Source organism: Pavona decussata, unplaced genomic scaffold, assembly GCF_977016875.1.
Source record: "Pavona decussata unplaced genomic scaffold, jaPavDecu1.1 SCAFFOLD_234, whole genome shotgun sequence".
In the NCBI taxonomy this organism is placed as follows: domain Eukaryota; kingdom Metazoa; phylum Cnidaria; class Anthozoa; order Scleractinia; family Agariciidae; genus Pavona; species Pavona decussata.
Genome location: NW_028145639.1, coordinates 2,601,031 through 2,620,000, shown reverse-complemented (window position 1 = coordinate 2,620,000; position 18,970 = coordinate 2,601,031). Strand labels below are relative to the sequence as shown.

The window sequence follows — 18,970 nt, the reverse complement described above, 5'->3', positions numbered from 1 at the left end:
GGAATATGTGAAAGAGACACAGCCGGCCCGTCATGACTGCATTGTACACTGTAATTAAAGTAATAAAGCACTGGTTTCAGTTTTGATGTTCGGGTAATGGCGTGTGCTGTCCAATTACTCACGATTGATGCGTACTGTCCTAATAAGGCTCAAATTGTGCCTGCTGATAGCCAATCAGATTTGAGAATTTTGTTATAGTTATGATGAGGATGAAAATTAGGCTAAATTAACTGACCAACACCACTCATCACTCCAAAAAAGCGACAAAAAACCTTATAATTTTTGCACTCTCTTACAATACCCTCAAGTTAAGCCTAATTTTCATCCTAACACTATACACCCTTATTTTTGGCTTTTTGTCGCATTAAGGGGGTGGTGGTGGTGTTGGTATTAGTTTACCCTAATTATCATCCTAATACTATACACTCTAATTTTCCGCTTTTGTTTAGGTATTTAAATTTTTTTTTTTGTTTTATGCCAGATGCAACTTACAGTGCAAACTGTAAGGAAAGTTTTTAATTGATTCTGTGTGACAAACAAATAAATTACATAAAGTTATGTACAAGTATGCGCGACATTACAGAGATTTGTATATAGAACAATGAAGCTAAAAGCTTGGAACTAATTTATTCGGCCTTTAAAGTTATAACATAAGGTACAATAGTTAACAAGCTCAGCGTAATCTGAAAGTTCTAATTAAATAACATGAATGCAATATTAAATATCAAAAACAACTTGTTTCCAGAAGACGTCTGTCCATGACAAACTAAGAGCCATTCCATGTAAAACGTTGAATTGAACTACTGAACTTGAATCTGGTTGGAGGAACGGCCAAAACGACCACTCTTCTTCTGGGTTGGAGTGTCTTTGATGTTAAATGTTAAGTTGTCAGGCTGGAGTAGAAAAAAAAATCACACCAAACATTTAACAACGGTGCCTCCTACGACAGAGGTATTTTGGGACAGTTTATGCCTATGTGGGAAGATCTAAGCAAGGGATATTGAAATCCAAAAAGAAAATTGGCAGCAACCACATATTTTTCATTAAACATAAATAATTCTGAAAAGCTTTAAAATACAGAGCAATGTATAGAAGCATGCATGCTCTTATGCAACCGAGAAAACACAGTTGTCTTCTGTGTTTGTGTTCTTCTATTTTCATTCATTTAATATCCGGTCTAGCATTGGTTTAAACAACAAATTAAGCAAAATTCGTTACCCTTTACCAATCAATATAATTTTATTACGTTGCATTCAAAAATAATTCTTGTATTTATTTGTTGAACTTTTTCATTCGTTCATATATTTATTCATTTATTTATTACTTTTTTTTTATCTAAGGCCCGGTTCAGACGCCGTACTTCACATGGGCCGAATCAAATTCAAATTTAGACCAACCCAAATTATTGATCCCCACTGAATTGATTCAGACATCGAACTTAATTCAGACAAAAATTAATAAACTGAAGCATGTTATGACTGAAGAAAATTGTAGATTTGTAATAATTTATGCATTTGATTCCACTCATGTGGAGTACGGGGTCTGAATCAAAGCCGGTCCACAGCCGTTATTCCCTGCTGAGCCAGGTGGGAAAAACGGCTGTGTCAATCCGAATTAGGTCGGCCAATCTGAATTGATTCAGATGCTGTATTTCACATGAACTTAAATATTAATTGAATTTGATTCGGCTCATAGGAAGTACGTTGTTTGAACCCGGCCTAACCAATCAAATTAGATGTAAACCTGGGCACCCAACTTGTTTAGCTCGTTGCCGTTATTTCAGGTGCCCTGCTACCTACTATCCTCTTCAAATCACAATAAAATTTCTTTCTTCTTTGGTACGCGTAAATTGTTGTTGTTGTTGTTGTTGTTGTTGTTGTTGTTGTTGTTGCCAAATTGAAGCCTAATTATCTCTGAAAAATGCGTGGTTCCCCGCAATGTTGTTTTTGGATTAATAACTAATACTTGCAAAGACCTTCTTTTTCTGTATAGTGATGAACGGCAAAAAAAATACCTTCAAATTAGTAAGCACCATTCTTAAGAAATAGTGTTTCTCGGGCAATTCTGAGATGCGCAGAATGTATGTGCAGTAGCAAAGGAGGCACTGTCCTTAAATGAGGTAGAGGTGGATTTTCACTTAGTGTAATTTTTTACGCAGAACTGAGAAGAGTTGAAAACTTCTTGTGGCTCAATGTTCGTGAATAAAATTAGAGCAAATGTATGAGTGTTGTCCAACTTTTATAATTACAAAAACCTTTCATGTATATTATATTTGCCAGTAATTTTATTTACCCACAATAAGTCACTTAAAGGTACGGCCGTTTCCATATGTATGTAATGACATGCACACAAATTATTCATTGCTCAAATTCAACTCCTTGTAGTGGTATTTAACAATTATTCCACGAGCGCGCGTTGGATATGAGATGATAGATAGCCAACGAGGCGCGTAGCGCCGAGTTGGCTATAATCATCTCATATCCAACAAGCGCAAGTGGAATAATTGTTTTATTAAAAACAACTGAGAAATATTGCTAGATCTTACTGATTTCGCTGTGCAAGAACGACCAGAAGGCAATTTAATGGTCGCCATTTCTCGGCCATGGTATAATTGCTCATATACCATGGCTGCTAAGCCAATCAAATCCCTCGAATTGCATTATACAATGATGCAGTTTTTAATAAAAGTAAATATAATGGAACTTTATATGTAGTGTTCTCTTATTGTGTGTTGCTAATTGGATCAACAAATGAAATATTTGAGATTTCCAAGGAAAGGGTAGGTCCACCTCATCTTTTCAGTTGCAACTTCTGGCCTGTTTATCAAATAAACCATAGACCCTATGCAAAAATGGCTGACATTTTAATAGTCTTTTGTTTCCATTCAAATAAGCCTTACTAACCTCATTCTTGAGTTCAAAAATCAAAAGAATATTTTACCTTGAGGCTAGTGAGGCTAATTTAAATGTAGACAAAAGAATATTAAAATGTCAGCCATTTTTGCATAGGGTCTATGTATTGATGTAATATATCAAACATGAGACACAGTGTTTTATCACATATCAACACCAAGAAGAGAGTTAAAATACGACATGTAGCGGTGTATTTTTGACAAACTTCAAGGTTTTTGATATTGTGATGAAACACTGTGACGAGTGTTTGATATGACTTCTCAAACAAACTGATTTTGAAGGGGAAATTAAGGATGCAAAAATAAGGAGTTTTTCATCAGATATCCAAAGACATCACGGTGCATGATTTCCTTTGTCTTTGGCTTTTGAATAATAATTATCATTAATGAGTTTGAGAAGTATGTATGAAAATACGATGGTGAGATTGCCAATTACTAGTGGACAGCTTGTTCCAGATACAGCAAGAAAAACTATATCTAAAGTGAAACAACAGACTACAAATGGTGTGGCATCCACTTTCTGAACCATTACAGAAACTGTTTTCTGAAACAGGTTACAACAAGCAGTTAGCACCTGGAACAGGTTAGCCAGTTGTTAGCATTTTGAAGAGCACCTGTAACAGGCAACCCAACAGAATGTGGAAAATTTAATGGAAAACTTACCTTGAGTATACTCATGGAACACATGAGATTCTTGCCGACTATCAGAACACCACCAGCATTGTCAAACTCACCACAGTAATTTGGAGCGCTGAATAGCGTCACTAACTGGAAATTAAACAGTCAAATGGAAAATTATTTTTAAAAAATCGCACATTCAATCAATAGTGAATATCAGAAGTTTACAGTGTGGTCCTACATAAATATAAACAATTATATTTGAACATAAAATCTTAAACTCCATAAGAGGCTGGCCAGTTTAAGAGAACAACTGGGAACTCTTATATTACCTTAGAACATTTAACTTGATCTGGGAAGTTACAATAACAAGCCAAATGTCTTAACCTCCAACACAACCTCTTGAACCCACTGTCATTACGTGCTTGCATTACAGAAAACTTGAGATTTGTTGCACCAATTTAACTCATTTTAAAATGAAATAGTCATCCTGAGCTTGACCCATTGATAAAATACCTTTCTTTTCTCAAAAAACCTGTAGCCATCCTCAACAACCTAAAAAAGAAACAAACAAGTGTCTCTTAATCAATTTATTTATTTATTTATTTATTTACTCACAAGGGAATTAAACTACCCATTTTGCATTGTAATATCCTCTTCAGATCAAAAGCAAAAAATAAAAATTCTCTGTAAGTTTAGTATCTGTTAAGAAAAATTTATTCAAATCTACCAACTTAACATCCTGACAGTCAGATATATCACCTGATGTGCACGGGCGACCAAGCTTAAATCATGTTTCTTGAGAAATGTTCGAACCACATCACCACCAAACGTCCAGGAGACTCCACGATCATTGTCTCCCCATCCAGTGATATCCTGAAATGGACACAGAAGTAGTTAATGAGTAAAAGTAATTTATTTAATGTCAGTAACACGGGGAGTGCTTCCACAATCTCCCGAGCCAAAGGCTCATGATAAAGTGCTTGACAATAATCCAGATCAAATTGGAATTTGGAAATGTTGGTTTTTGAGGAGAGGGGAAAACAGGAATACCCTGAGAAGAACCTCTTGGAGCAAAGATGGAACCAACAACAAACTCAATCCACATGTGACACCCGAGTCCGGGAATTAAACCCAGGCCACAAGGATGGGAGGTGAGCGCTCTCACCACTGCACCATCCCTGCTCCCTTGTTAAGTACCAGTGTTGATCTCTCTTGACCCAAGTGAATAGTATCATGTAGGGTAATTTTTTAAGTCAATTACTGTAGCTCATGATTACTGAGCCCAAAGAATGGGTAAGGGACAAGGGAAAAGTTAAGATATTGGACCATGCAACACACTACATCACCTAAGAAGAAATTTTGTGCCAAACCTTTTTTAAATAAGGAAAATGTGCTCTAGCATTAAAAAAAGTGCTCTAGCATTAAAAAAAGAAGCCTAAAAAATCTACAAAATTGTAGACAGGTTCTGCATTGTCTCTTAAGTTTGGTTATATATTTCGACTATCTTGGTGAAACCTGTGGTACGAAAAATGATCCCCTCCCTACATTTTTTTTTAAACTTTGCAATAAGTTGTATCTGTACAATGCTGATCTGGATCACAGTTTCATAATAAAAAATGGATATCTCCAAGCTCGTTTTTTAGTTACAACCACTTAAAGCTAATTAGGGGTGTCTTTTAACAGGTTATATTGTTAATATTGTAACCTAAGTTGAGAAAATGACCATTACTTGTTTACCAATGATTAGGCATTTGTTTGATACAATTACTGTTGTATCAAGTGGCAGAGGATGGAAGTATTTATCTGTGAAAGTATAAGTGATGCAAAGTGCTGGCCAAACTGTGGTGAGCCACCATAAACTATTAATCTACTTATTTTAGCAGCTTGTGACATGACAAGGAATCATTTGATAGAATGATACACACCTCATCAGGGTCTGACCACAGTAGATCACACACCAGACCTTTGTCAGGTACATCCATGGGACGCTCCATGTTACGTAACTAAATAACAACAGTACATCTCATAAGAATAGCTTATTACAGAAAATTCGATAGGGAAATATTTACTCTTCTTTCAATGCACTTAGAATGGGTTCAATAGAGGCAATTATTTCCACCAAAAGTTTACAATGATTTAGAGGTAGTTAAAATTATAAGAAAATTTTTTTGGAGACAATCATTTAAGGGAATATAGTGTTCATGATATTCATGTCAGAGCCAATGCATTTATGTTGACTGCTCAAAAACCCATATTTACTCATTGATGCTGACAGAGTTAAAAAGAGGTGTCATATTGGACATAATGATGCAAGGCACTACAAACAAGATTAAACAACAACAGAATGATACATTGAATTAGCTTTGGCTGCACATATGTATATACAAAGATGGCTGACCTGATCCAAGTCATGCAAATCAGGGGAAAGCCCTCCATGACAACAAAAGACAGTGCTCTCCACTACAGCAGCTGAAAGACATTATCATTATACAGTCTCCTTACTTTTCTGTGTACAAGATTACAGACTTTTACATTACTTTTCACTTTTAAATTTATTAAAGTTTATTAGCAAAGTATGAGTCTGCTCAATGCAAATGAAATTAACATACTGTAGCTTCAAGTACTACAAAGTGTGCAAGCTGCACTATGCACCCTTGAGTAATATGACAAAACGGAATGAAATTATTTATTGAGTGATAAAGTGAGGACTTCTGTCCTGTACTGTATCTCTATACTGTATCTCTGTGAAATTTTCTTTATTAAAGCCAAGAAAGTATTACTCAACATCATCAGGAAAAACCTCATTTGCATTTAGTTTCAACACACAATTCTCTCATGTGTCTTGAAAGTAAATGCAAATGAGGTTTTTCCTGACCAAGATGAAGTTATACCGTAGCTTCTGCTAGTGTTTTTCAGCCAACCTCATCAGGTATGCTGCTTTTCAACCAAAAGTGTAATTAAACAAACTGAATTTAATACTTACTCGAGCATATTTTTATTGTAGTGACAAAAAACACTTACCAATTGGCAGGCAGTTGAAGCAGTCTGTGAATGTTTTCCATAGTTTGATATTGTATCTTCTTTTACATTCATCATAGAAACCATAGATCCTACATTCACAAATTAAATATTACCATATAAAATTAGAAGAGGGTGTTTCTAAATTACCGGTATAACTCCTGGAGTTATCATAAGACCATTTTTCATGGTGCTAACATTACCCACCCCTCCCCTAGCAGTACATTTTATTCATCGTAGCTCAGATTTGTCCACCAACAATGTCACTGTGCAATTTCTCCCAATAAAATTAGCGGTATTATAAGTGTCCCAAATTTGCACTACCGCCCCAGATGCATTGAAATTATTTGAAATCAATATGTAAAAAATATTTGCTGTGTTCCTTTGAGTAAACAGTTGGAGGATATTCTCCTCTATTGTTTGAAGAAGAGTTGAGTTGATTATTTGAGGTATAGTTTAAGGGAGCAGTAAGAACATGGCATGATTATTTGAAAGGCAAACTCTTTCAGGAAGGACTGTTGATGCAGTTTTCATTTTTCATTCTTCGAGATTGAAGAGTAGTTTTCCTTGTGATAGATCAGAGAATTAACTCTGCAGTGTATGTTTAAGTGCTAAAGTGAACACATGCCTTTCCCACCAAGCATATTAGCCCTTAAGTAAGGAAATGGGAGATCACACAAGGCAAAGAAAAAATCTCGGGCTCAGCAGGAATCGAGCCCACAACCTCTGGATTTGATCATCTGTTGCTCTACCGACTGAGCTACAAAGCCAAATGGGAGCAAGTGTGAGTGGCACAACATCCATTTGTAATTTGCTTTATGTGCAGTAAATGATAATTATATGAAGCCTAAAGGTAAACTGTGCATTCCAAATAAGTACTACCATGTGCTCAATTAGAGGATCTACAGTTTGTAGCATGAAACAAGATGGAGCATTAGACAAGTAGTATTACCCACTGGATGAGATACTAGTCCACTGCAGGGTTACCCTTTGAACACTGATTTGTACAGTTTTCTTTTAATTAATTTAAACAGCTTGCCAGTAACCATTTATGGGCCCAGATAAATAGATTGGTACATTGAATAGTAAATGTCAGAAGTTTCTTTTCCAATCAAAGTAAAAAAGGATGGTGGAAACGAGACTCATCTACCAACCTTCAAACCTAAAGTCCAACTATGTGTAGCACAATCACCTGTTTATGGACGCTGATTCATGATTTCCTCTCAACAGAAACATGTTGTTTGGATACTTGATCTTGTAAGCAAGTAACAGACAGATAGTTTCCAATGACTTCTTTCCCCTAGACAGCATGAATAGCAACATTTTAATTTATGACAACAACTTTCTTACCATGGTCACTCAGAGTAATTTTTATTTGCCAGAACTGGCCAGCCAGACTGGCCAGTCTTTAAATCAAATGCACCATTTTGAGGGGATGGTGCTGCAAAATCTTGTAAAATGATCACTCTGAAGATGGCACACGCTATTTTAAAGAAATTTAAAGGACCAGGATACAATTTAGCCTTCAAATTGGTACATTCCGTTTACGAACTGACCGGTCTGGCCAGCCAGTTATGACAAATGGAAAGTGGTCCTTTAGACAAAGTGGGGGGGGGGGGGGGGGGGAGACCCTTCCTTCCATCAAAAGTTAAAGTATCCTCACAGCCTGATTCTGAAGCTCAGGGTGGCACTATCTTGAATTTGACTGTGAGTAAAGAAAACTTGTATTTTCACAAACCTGTTTTTCTTGTAAAACAAAAAATTAACTGTTGGTATGAAACCTAACATTGATGCTTGCAGTATCCTGGCTAAATAATTAAATGAAATAATTATATATTTTCTCACAAGCAGATGAGAAATGAAAACAAAGGATGGCAATCAGCTAAAAACTGGCAAAATCAGACTGAGAGGTACATATGATGCAACAGTACAGGTCCAAAAAATTAACAAGTGCTTAAAATCCCCCTATAAATAAACCACAAACTCTGTATAACTAATTAATTATTACTGATAATCAAAGTCTTTTGTGTGTTCTCAGTGAGTTTGAGTTCCAGTTATCAACTCTCACTTGGTCTGACCAGGGAACAAGAGAAAACATATCAAACTTGGAAGTACAAAGACATGCTTTCACACTAACCTGTCTACATAGTCCCCCATGAACAGGCAAGCAATATCTGGAGGATAGCCTAGCTGGTCAAAATGTCTCAAAAGGTCATCATACTGTCCATGTATATCACCAAAAATATTTATTGGTGCATTTAACTCCAACAACATGCCCTCTTGCATGAATATCTCCCTTGACACTTGACATAGCAATCGTATTGTTCCCTCTGGAAGCTGAACCTAGTATACATGAAGTTCAAAATATAATCCTTATGATCATTTTTTCAAAAAGAAAAACAGTCAATTAAAATTTAAGTTTCTCAGAAATTTGATTAGTAAAAGATAAGGCCTTTTCCAATTCTAGAGTTGTACACTTGGGGGGTTGCGACACCCCTGCCGGCATGTTCATCAACTTGGTATTGTTCGTTCTCAAAACATCGCAAAGATCTAATCTTAAACCTTGAATCTGAGCATTATAGTGCTAATATTCACAGGTTTTGTGGGTAATCTCAAGGAATTTTCCACAGCAAAATGGTGGTCTTTGGGGAGTTCATTAAAGTTATGTGGTTTTGGATGAAATATCAATGAGTGTCCCTTTAAAACCATTAAGCAGTAATGTTGATGGTTTTGGATGAAATGTCAGTGCATTACCATTCAAAACCAATGAACAAGGTGATTGTAAGTTTTAGATCCACAGAATCTTAAAGAGGGACCATTCAAATGAATTTAACTACTGAGCAGCACTTTCCTGTGATGCTGCTTATCATAATGTAAAACATGGTTCATTTTTATTGAATTATTTTTCTTTAGAATAATTTTTTAGTAAACTTGTTATTTACGTGTTTTGACCTTAAAGGGTAAGCTGAAGAAATTTACTGTTTGCAACAAAGACAAGTGAAATTGAAAGTTTGCTTGTGCAATTATCATTGCCTTTGCCAATGAGAGGTGGGGGCCAAGCAATAAATGGGGGAACTGGAGACTTTGCATGGACTTTGCAACAAATTCAAGCACTTGATGTGGGGGGGGGGGGGGGGGGGGCAGGATTAATGTGGGGGCTTAGACTTCTGACAATCAAACTCTCTGGGGAATGTGGGGATTTTCCTTGTGGTAAAGATTTAAGAAGAGATTAGCAACAAGTTGTCTTTTTAGTCACTATTTCTGGCAATATCGAGCAAGAAAATGAGGGTATGTGAATAGCTAATATTTTCACAAGATTGTGTAGTCTTAATTTAGCAAATTCAGAAGTAACCATTCAAGGAAGTAACTCAAGCAAAGGCCTTATCTTAAACTACAACACATTGTGTTTCGAAGTAACATTATGAACTGAGATGATGGCATGTTCTTCATTAAATTTTGCTGCTGCAAAGTACAGTTGTGATAAGTCAGGATAGATTTAGAATAGTTGCTTGGAGAGAATTTGGACCAGGTGCCGGTGAAGAGTTAAACCTTTAACGACAACATTTATTTCTCAAACTTCAGCATAAAACTGTTCAAGGAGCTTAAAATGAAGTGCATAGGCATAGGTCTTTATCAAAGTGAAATGCATCACATTTTAATACAGTGAGCAGCAAATGAACCATGATGAATGAATGTTCTTCATTATCTGAAATATCACTAGATGACACATGCTCAGTTCTCATTTTTTTTTAAAAAGTTCTATACTGCAACTGGCACAAATCAAATTATATTTCCCACTTTTTCACACCCAGATTAACAAATAGATTAACTGTTCAAAGAACTAAAATGAAAAGTGTATCATCAAATCTTGTTGGGTGCTTGGCTTCCCCAAATGCTGGGGATTTTGTTAAAAAAAATTATCCCCAGGCTAAAGGTGGAACTTTGAAATACACAGTATTTATTCGATAAACCACCCAACTTCGAATAAGAGCCCATTCCTGTCCCCTTCCAACAAAACACATTTCCGCACTAGCCCTGAGCGTGAAGTAGGAAGAGCATCAGGTGTGTTCCAAAATTGGTTTTAGATACTGTAGTCAATTAACTTTTAAATTGTTTATAGCTTGTTTATGTTAGCTTTTTCACTTTGTTTTGTCTTGTTGAAGCAAAATGAACTAGTTATCCTTTGTTTTGTTATTCTCCTAAATGTCTTTGCTTGCTGAAAATGTTGGGAAAATAATAAGCACCCACCCTTGAATTAGTGCCCACACTGAATAAGTGGCCACCCTCATGGGCCCAAAAGTAAATAAACGACCAGGTCAGTTAATCAAATAAAAACGATTAGCAAAGGCCCGGCATGTGCCCCTCTCCATCCTCCCCCCCCCCCCCCCCCTCCACCCTGTTCCACCTTGTGGAAGCTGGTGGCAAGTCAATCTCGTACCCAGAGTCCTCTGGCTTTTTGGTCAGAGGGTGGTCGCCAGTAGAGACTCTGGGGAACTAGAATTTTATCTAAATGTTTTGATTGGCTACTCCGTAACGGCTTGTATTGTTTTACCAGTCTCTCCCAGCGCCCACCCGCTGACCAAAAAACCTGAGGACTCTGGGTACAAGATTGGTGGCAAGTGTGTTGCTGTCTTGTTTAACTTATTCTAAATAATTCATGTTCAGTTTATGCTTTACATAAACTGTACATTTTGTACAAAAAGAAAATATTAGCTCAAACACCACACTCATTGCACCATAAGAGAGGGAATTGAGAGGCTTTTTAGAGCATATTCTGCAATTCAATAAGTAACACGAGAAAAGCACAGTCCTTTCCCTTCATTCAAAAAAGATTGAAATTTACACAACGAGCTTTTCGCGGTTTGTTAATTAGCAAATGTAAGCCAAAGTTAAGCTTAAAATTACAAAAGAATCACAATGGCTGTCTGGAATAAACGAGCAATTTATACTACAAAAGCATAAAAGAAATTGAAAGTGGTGAATGAAACAGCAATTAGTGCGAAACGTTTCAGTGCATTAACGAAAGAAACTAGTAACAGTATTTTGGCAATGCCTTGGCTTAGCAATAAAACACCTGAAAACACACAGAAAGCGCGTTCTATCTTACCCGGTTTGCTGGGGAGTTTTTGTAGTCAAGGAGCTGATTTATAGCGCTATCAACATCAAGACCGAACTTTCTGCAAATGTCCGTCATCGTAAAAGGCTACATTTCTAATAAAAACTGCAAACCAAAGTCCGGTCTTTTGTTGAAATGCTACAGTCGACAATCAATTTCTCTCTGAACGGGTGGTCGCCATCATGTTTACAAGCCCGTAGCCACTGAACTGGAGAAGGCTACTTCGTGACGTCATAATCATCGGTGGAAAAACTGGATGGACTCCCGACATCTTATTACCCGGATAAAAACATAATCTTCAAATTTAATTTTCCCAAAAGTGCATAAAATCTCACATTTTGTCATTTGTATTATGATTCCTGGATGCATTTTTATGCATCTTCCATCCAATGTTAAAAAACATTAAATTTTTGCAAGAAAGGAAACCTATCAACTATACAATAATTGTTTTGTTGAATTTTTCAGGGGGGAGGAGGGGCAGATTGATTTGGACCATATTTTTGGGGGGTGGTGAGGTTCCATTTGGGGCATTGGTGGGAGACATGGTTGATAAGGGAGAGGGTATAGCAAAAAACCCTTCAGATTTTCAGATTTTCAATGGCTGGTATCTCTTTGACATGTTCTAAGTCATGCAAGTCCTTGTATTTCAACATTTTTTCTGGGTTTTGTTCATAAAGGTAAGTTTAAAAAAAGTGAATTAAAAATTAAGAAAAAATATAGAGGTGGCCAAACTTTTAAATTTTATTTCACTTTCTCAGTTTTCTTTTTCTTTCAGACCTTCTTTTGTACTGATCTGTTGGCCTTTCAGTCAAATCCCTATTGTTCAATGTACACAGCCACAGACACAGCCCTTGACACCATCACCTGATGAAGGCCACTGTATGATTGTAGTGGCATGCTTGTCTGCCTCCTGTCAGTTAGGTTTTTTGATTATGTTCTGTTCAATTTCAATTATTTGTGAATTGTTAAATTATATTATTATTATTATTATTATTATTATTATTATTATTATTATTATTATTATTATTATTATTATTATTATTATTATTATGTTTCACAGGATCCATTCCCTGGAGTACTTTCTACTATCAGTGAGGTCTTATCCCAAGAACTCAGATTTCAAGGACCTTGCAGAAAATAATATTACATAGAGGATATTACATGGCTGCGTGGAGATACGAAATTTCTCTTCGAGTGTTGAAAAATGTGAAATATTTTTTAACACGAGAAGAGAAATTTCTTATCTCCAAGCAGCCATGTAATATTCTATTTATTATATAAAGACCAATGAAATACCAAACCATTTTATTTTTGCGATTTATTATGTACCCATAGTAATGATGTTATTTTCACGTGTGAAAATAACGTGTTATCTTCACGTGTGAAGATATCACGTTTTCCTGCAAAAGCTCACCTGGTATTTCACTGTTGTTTATATAATAAACACTATTGTTTATGTGGCCAGTCTAAGGATTACAGACTCTTACAACATTAAGTTAAGTATCCTTAATCTACTCATCAAATTTTTTGGCAGTGATCCCAAAGCACCCTCAAGCACAACTTTGAGCTTTACCCACCAGCCTTAATAAGACTCTTACTGTAAAAGCCCATTTTTTCAAATTTATAATTTAGTAACAGGTGGTTATTTCAATGGGAGGTCTCGCTGTCAGAAACTTGGGGAAGAAGGTTTCTAACAAGATAAGTATGTACGAAGATGTTCACATCTCTTATATTTCACAAAGTCAGCATTATTACTTCCCCGAGCTGACTACGCAAAATACTAGAGACACAAATGATTTGCCAGAAAAAAACACTCTGGTATTAGGGCAAAAATAAATAAGCTGTTGCCAACCCTTTGGTATTACTTGTTATTACAGCACGATGTTTTACATTGGGGTTGTAAGACATAAAATATTCACAATCTACATCTAAAGAGGTGAAAATAATGAGATTCCTAGCTTGCAAGCAAGCTCTCTTTTAGGTCAGCCAGGAGAGGATTGGGGCACCCCACCCCCTCTCTCCTCCGCAGAGGCTCCGCTGAGAAAAGGGAGTGCAGGCGTAAAATTCTGTGGAAGGCGACCGCGGGAGCCTCTGCCAGAAACCACGCCCAATATGGCTGCGATCCGGGGGAGTCATTTTGTAACTAGGGTGGTGTGCGTACTTATGTCATGTAAATGGCGGGTGTTTGTGAAATTGTCATGTTGCGCGATGTGGGAGATTTACTCACGAAAACTTACCTACATGCTTAGAAATCGGGGAGAGTTTGTTTATCTCATGATGACTGTTTAGAAAACGCTTTTATTTTGCTGTGATGCCTTGAATCATCACTACAAGAATGAAATTCAAGTTACACGAGCGGTGATCGTGTGGAGATAAAAGAGTGCATGCAAAGAAATGATTTATTGAGGAAACGTCTGCCAGCTGAGACCAAACAAAAACTGTCGATTCGGTCTTAAAAGAGACTAGAGCAAGTAAGCTTAATGTTTTAATTAAAGCGTATTTTTTTTCTATACTCCGAAACGACCAAACTTGATATTTTTATCTTGTAAACAAGTTTAATCAGAAGAAGTTATAATGATCTTTCGGTGATTTAATTAGCATTTAGTTCTCACGGGAAGCTTGTTATGTACTGTGATGAAACAACTGTCTTTAAAATAAGGTTATAAAAGGCCAAAAGGCCTTTCGAGCCCAGAAAAAGCAATTATTTGTTCGTGACTATTGTTGACTTTCACGAAGCGAAATGTACTAAGTCCACTCTCCACGGGTTTCAAGGGGGGCTTCCAAAACAAACGATTTTGCTTTTTTCTAGAAATTGTGAAATCTCACCTTAAAATTAACGACCGCAAACTGTAGAGACAAAGTAAATGCTGACTTCCGCCAAGAATGAAACTGTCAAATTTAGAGATGACCGAGAAATATATCAATGAGAGCCCCACCCCAATCCAATCACAGCTTGCTTCGCTTGCTGCTCTGCTTATCCTCTGGCGGCTGACCTAACAGAGAGCTTGCTCACAAGCTATGAGATTCCCGGTGGCTTTTCATTGGACATATGCATTACAATAATTTTGAGCTCTCACGTCACAGATTTTGTTTGTTTGCTTGTCATAGTTGTTTATGATTTTAATCAATAGGAAAATGTATCCAACAGAAGTCTCTTCATGGTTGTCCCAACAGACTGTGAGGGTTGATCAGAAGCCTGGTAACTAAATTTGTGAAGATACGGTTGAACTTCTTTGAAACTCACGTCAAACACATTAGCAACGTCTGACTGATTTGGCATTTTAGGGACATACTCTGGTCTGTTCATCACTCCAGCAATGCAGATTATTTTTTCAGCAAGGGCTTCACCGACCTTTTCACGGCAGATCTGTCGTTCGTGCTCATTAGCAAGAGTGACGACATTCAATTTCACAGTCCAAATTTCCCACGGAATGTTTTCCATTCCAAATGGCCAACGTGCTTTCTTTTTCTGATAAAACTCTAAAGATATCTGTCCACTCCTCAAGCCTTCGGGGCTCTTCAAAGATTCTCTAAATTCGGCTACTTGTCTTTTCAAGGAACGGTGTAAATCGTCTGAATCTACGCGAACGTAAGTAGAGTTTATAAAATCGCAATCTACATCAACCATACCAACGGTTCCGATAGTGTAAGAGCCTTCCCGTTTGTAGCTAAACTTGCCAGATGTCCTATGCAGTAAAATAGAATGAAATATACTCAAGATTGCTTCATCGATTTGTCGTCCTTCCACTGACAACTCAAACACTTGCGATCGAGCATTCATCTTGTTTTTTCAAATTCCTTAGTTTCCAGTCTTTCTTCCTTGTCCACCGAATTTGGTCGAGATCCTGGGAACGAGTACTGGTGTTTTGTGGCCACAATCCAATATGGCGAGTTTCGTCGCGAGGTTTGTGAGAGACCCCTTCAGACGGTCGGTTGACTGGTTGAAATTTGCTTGGGCGAGGGAACCTGTGTTATTTATGTCATGTGTTTTTGGACTTTCAGGTAATTATTAAGCTCCATAAAATCCTTTTAGTTACAGGCTTTATTTCGGCTCACACTTTTGTCTTCTGTGATACAATTCAAGCAAACTAAAGGGATGAACGGACTAATATGTATCTAAGCTACATTTGGCAATTGTTCAGAGTGTTTAAAAGCTTGATAGTTGTTCAGTCTTCCATGTACATTGTACTGGTTACAGAAACGTATACTATCTTCGCAGCCCTACAATATTATTGATGGTTCGCATGTGACGTCATGGCGGCCATGTTGGTGGACAGGAACAATAAGATTTTTCTCCCCTGGGAAGTTAACTGCCATTTTTATGCAAATTATGTGAGCGAATTTTCTTTTGTTTTCTCCACCAACATGGCGGCAACGCAAACCAGCTCTACGTCAAAGCAACAGCTGAAGCAAGTGTGAAATCTATCTGTTGGTCATCAGTAATTCCCCGGGGTAGCCAATCGATATAATTTGATATCGGAAAACCGGTCAATAAATCGATGTCAATTGTTGCATTGAATTAAAACGTTAGCAATTTTATTGATTAATCAATAAAAATTGATACTCACACACTGTTAAAGTTTCAACGTCGATTTTGTTTGTTGGTTTGCGCTTTTAAAAGCTATGTTCGTTGAGGTAGCATTTGGTTGTGACTAATTATGTAGATTTAGAAGGCACCGTTGAAGACCCCATAACATAGGGCCCTTTCGATTTTTTAGAACTGGCCGTCCAGACCGTCAAATTCGTAAAGGGAATTTACCATTATTTGAAGGATACATTTTACATTTTGTTTTATGCTAGTCCTTCAAATTTCTTCAAAATAGCAAATAGTTTTGGAGTGATTATTTTTTTCAAGATAATTTTTGTGAGCTCGCTTATATCTTTTGTTGATTTCATTTCATTAAATTGTGAGATAAACTAGGATCGATAAATTCAATATTTATGGATAAAATCTATATTAAAATAATAGATTACTCACAATGAACCTTTTTATCCATTTCTGGTATGATTAGCTAATTTCTATTGATTTATCGAATTTTATTGATTTTCAAGTTACTGATTTGCCACCCTGAGGTAATTCTAATCCAGAATGTTTTCCATAAATTATTTGTTTTGGGAGAATCATCAATAAGAACTAACCTTTATTAATAGCTAGTTACACATTGAGGCTGAAATTGACCCAGATTTTAAGAACATGCTAATTAAGAATGTAACCAAGCTGAGACAAAGAGATAAAGCATTTCTATTGAGTTCTGCACTTGTTTTTGCATCCAGCTAAAAATATGTATAGCAACAACATGCACGCATGTCAAAGGTATTTGGTATTTGATATGATGCAATGCACAATGATCTTTTTTTAGGTTTTCTGGTCACATTCATATCGGTTTTCGAAAATTCTTTACCACTTAACTTAAGAACATGCTACACTGTAAGAACATATCAGGGTCAAAACATGAAAAAATAAGAACATTCGGTTTAGGTCCAACCTCAGCTACAAAATTAGACGTTATATTATAAGAGTGTAGCTTAATTTAAATACCGATGGCCAATTCCTTTGCTATGTAACACAGGGAGCGACAACCAATTTTTATGGCGATTTGTTTTGTTCATCTGCTAGGCCCTGTGTTTGTGCTGTTCAGTCCATGGACTAAAGATACAGTGAAAACAATGAAGTCAATACCCCATGTCTATCCATGTAAGTAGCTTTGAGGCCCATTCGGGAAGGGGAGGTATCCAATTCTATTGGGAATGGTTCATTCTTCATTATCACAGTCCTTGCCATTGACAGGTTTTGGGCCATGAGGCTTTTTGGAGTCTCTCTGCAGGTCCATTATATTTTTGGTGGGAAAGGGGGTTGGAAAGTGTCGAGGGTGGGACAAGTGCTAATCTGAAGATTGGAAGGCCATACCAGCTAAAATTTTACGGGAATTCAAAAAATTGCAGATTCTTTGAAATAATTTTTATTTGGCCAGACTTTTCTCCAAACTTCAACCTACCATCCCCTCCCCTGGAGCAACCCCATGGACATTTGAACTTTTGAAAAAAGGTTCATGTTCAAGACTTCTGCCTACCATTAAACCCTTCAGTGCTCCAAGACCTCTTCTTGAGGATAAATTGTCAGCTTCATTCAATTGCTATTCATGCTCTGGCTGTCAAAACTATTTTGAAGACATTTTTGGTGAGCCTTTCACTCCCAAAGGCAAACATCTTGTCGTTGCAAAACTCCTCAATCCCCAAAATCAGGAAAAATCCATGCATGTATTCTGCCAGACCAAAAGAAAACTCTGGTTCAAATTCCCCACTCGCTGGACAGTACACGGTCAAATGCCTAAGGTATCCGGGTTGGGAAGGGGGGAGTGTTGAAGGTTCAAATTGATCAGCATGTTTCATATCCAGATACCTGACAGCATATTGCATGTCCCCCACTCTGTAATCTTTTAATTCTTTGCTATATAGGTAGGTGCAGCTGTGAAGGGTTTTTCAAGCAGATTATAGGGTATAGAAATCAGACAGCTGTGGTCTTGAATTGAATATCATAGAGAAAAATTTAGTCTGCAACAGGGCACTAGGAATAGGTGCCGAATTACGAATTGTTGCCATGGAGGTGTAACAATCAAAGATTAGAGAGTGTGTTAGAGGATCTAGATCTAAGGATCTATCTCCTTTGATAAGTTGATGATGTCATCTGCCCCTGCAAAATCTGTATGGAGATGCCAGATATGCATCCCAAGATCCTTTCACTTGTTGACTGATCGACTGTTCCAAACAATCTCTGCTCCATTCTTTCTACAATAACATCGAACGCAATATCGGGAGTTTATGTTATGACTTCCCAAGATTATAATATGAGCTCCACATTAATTTTACAATGGTATCTCATAAATCTTTTATTTCTTTTGCTTTTGATTTTCCATTTTGTAGATCCACAGCTTGAGAATCAAGATCTAACTAATGTTGATACTCAAGGGAACAAAGTCTATCCAGAATTCCCCATCTGAGACTGAAGCAAGATTCAATGAGTGAAAACTCCTTTGTATAGATTGCTTGTAATTTTGCAGCAAGTGTTAATTTTACATATACCCTCTGGTTGTTTTTGATTGAAAAGACTTTAACGTTTCTCTGTCTCTCGAGTGACAGTATATTTCTCTGATGTGAAGATGTGGTGCCTATTAATTTCTTCAAATAAAGGTAAATGTTTTTCAAATGATGTTAATGTTTTGATGCTCTCACCCCCTAAAGGACAGTGCCTACTTTTGCTACTGCGCAACGTTCTGCGCATCTCAAGATACTCGGGTTTCCTATGG

General features: G+C 36.9%; 3 protein-coding genes across 3 annotated transcripts; 1 reads left to right on the top strand and 2 right to left on the bottom strand.

Moving 5' to 3' along the window:
• Window positions 1-608: 608 nt before the first annotated feature.
• On the bottom strand, window positions 609-11,896 carry LOC146458155 (serine/threonine-protein phosphatase PP1-gamma catalytic subunit B-like). The gene is made up of 10 exons (XM_085091158.1): window positions 11,658-11,896; window positions 8,688-8,893; window positions 7,743-7,850; window positions 6,554-6,642; window positions 5,931-6,001; window positions 5,458-5,535; window positions 4,292-4,405; window positions 4,046-4,084; window positions 3,575-3,679; window positions 609-893 (listed from the first exon to the last, which is right to left on the bottom strand). Exons 1-10 carry the CDS (start codon window positions 11,742-11,744, stop codon window positions 801-803), a joined length of 990 nt encoding a protein of 329 aa, XP_084947284.1. The 5' UTR covers window positions 11,745-11,896; the 3' UTR covers window positions 609-800.
• Window positions 11,897-13,515: 1,619 nt separating this feature from the next.
• On the bottom strand, window positions 13,516-15,520 carry LOC146458154 (autophagy-related protein 101-like). The gene has a single exon (XM_085091159.1). The coding sequence runs from the start codon at window positions 15,445-15,447 to the stop codon at window positions 14,791-14,793; it is 657 nt and encodes a 218-aa protein (XP_084947285.1). The 5' UTR covers window positions 15,448-15,520; the 3' UTR covers window positions 13,516-14,790.
• Window positions 15,509-18,873, top strand: LOC146458153 (NADH dehydrogenase [ubiquinone] 1 alpha subcomplex subunit 3-like). Its single transcript, XM_085091162.1, has 3 exons — window positions 15,509-15,668; window positions 17,284-17,361; window positions 18,588-18,873. The coding sequence occupies exons 1-3, from the start codon at window positions 15,551-15,553 to the stop codon at window positions 18,662-18,664; spliced, it is 273 nt and encodes a 90-aa protein (XP_084947288.1). The 5' UTR covers window positions 15,509-15,550; the 3' UTR covers window positions 18,665-18,873.
• The last annotated feature ends 97 nt before the right edge of the window (window positions 18,874-18,970 follow it).

Coding starts and splice junctions, on each gene's coding strand:
- LOC146458155 (XM_085091158.1), bottom strand. CDS start 11,744: ATGACGGACATTTGCAGAAAGTTCGGTCTTGATGTTGATAGCGCTATA. Junction 4,406..5,457: donor TGTGGTCAGACCCTGATGAG/GTGTGTATCATT, acceptor TGTCCATTTCAG/GATATCACTGGATGGGGAGA. Junction 894..3,574: donor GTTCCATGAGTATACTCAAG/GTAAGTTTTCCA, acceptor TTTCTACTCCAG/CCTGACAACTTAACATTTAA.
- LOC146458154 (XM_085091159.1), bottom strand. CDS start 15,447: ATGAATGCTCGATCGCAAGTGTTTGAGTTGTCAGTGGAAGGACGACAA.
- LOC146458153 (XM_085091162.1), top strand. CDS start 15,551: ATGGCGAGTTTCGTCGCGAGGTTTGTGAGAGACCCCTTCAGACGGTCG. Junction 15,669..17,283: donor ATGTGTTTTTGGACTTTCAG/GTAATTATTAAG, acceptor TTCATCTGCTAG/GCCCTGTGTTTGTGCTGTTC. Junction 17,362..18,587: donor AATACCCCATGTCTATCCAT/GTAAGTAGCTTT, acceptor TCCATTTTGTAG/ATCCACAGCTTGAGAATCAA.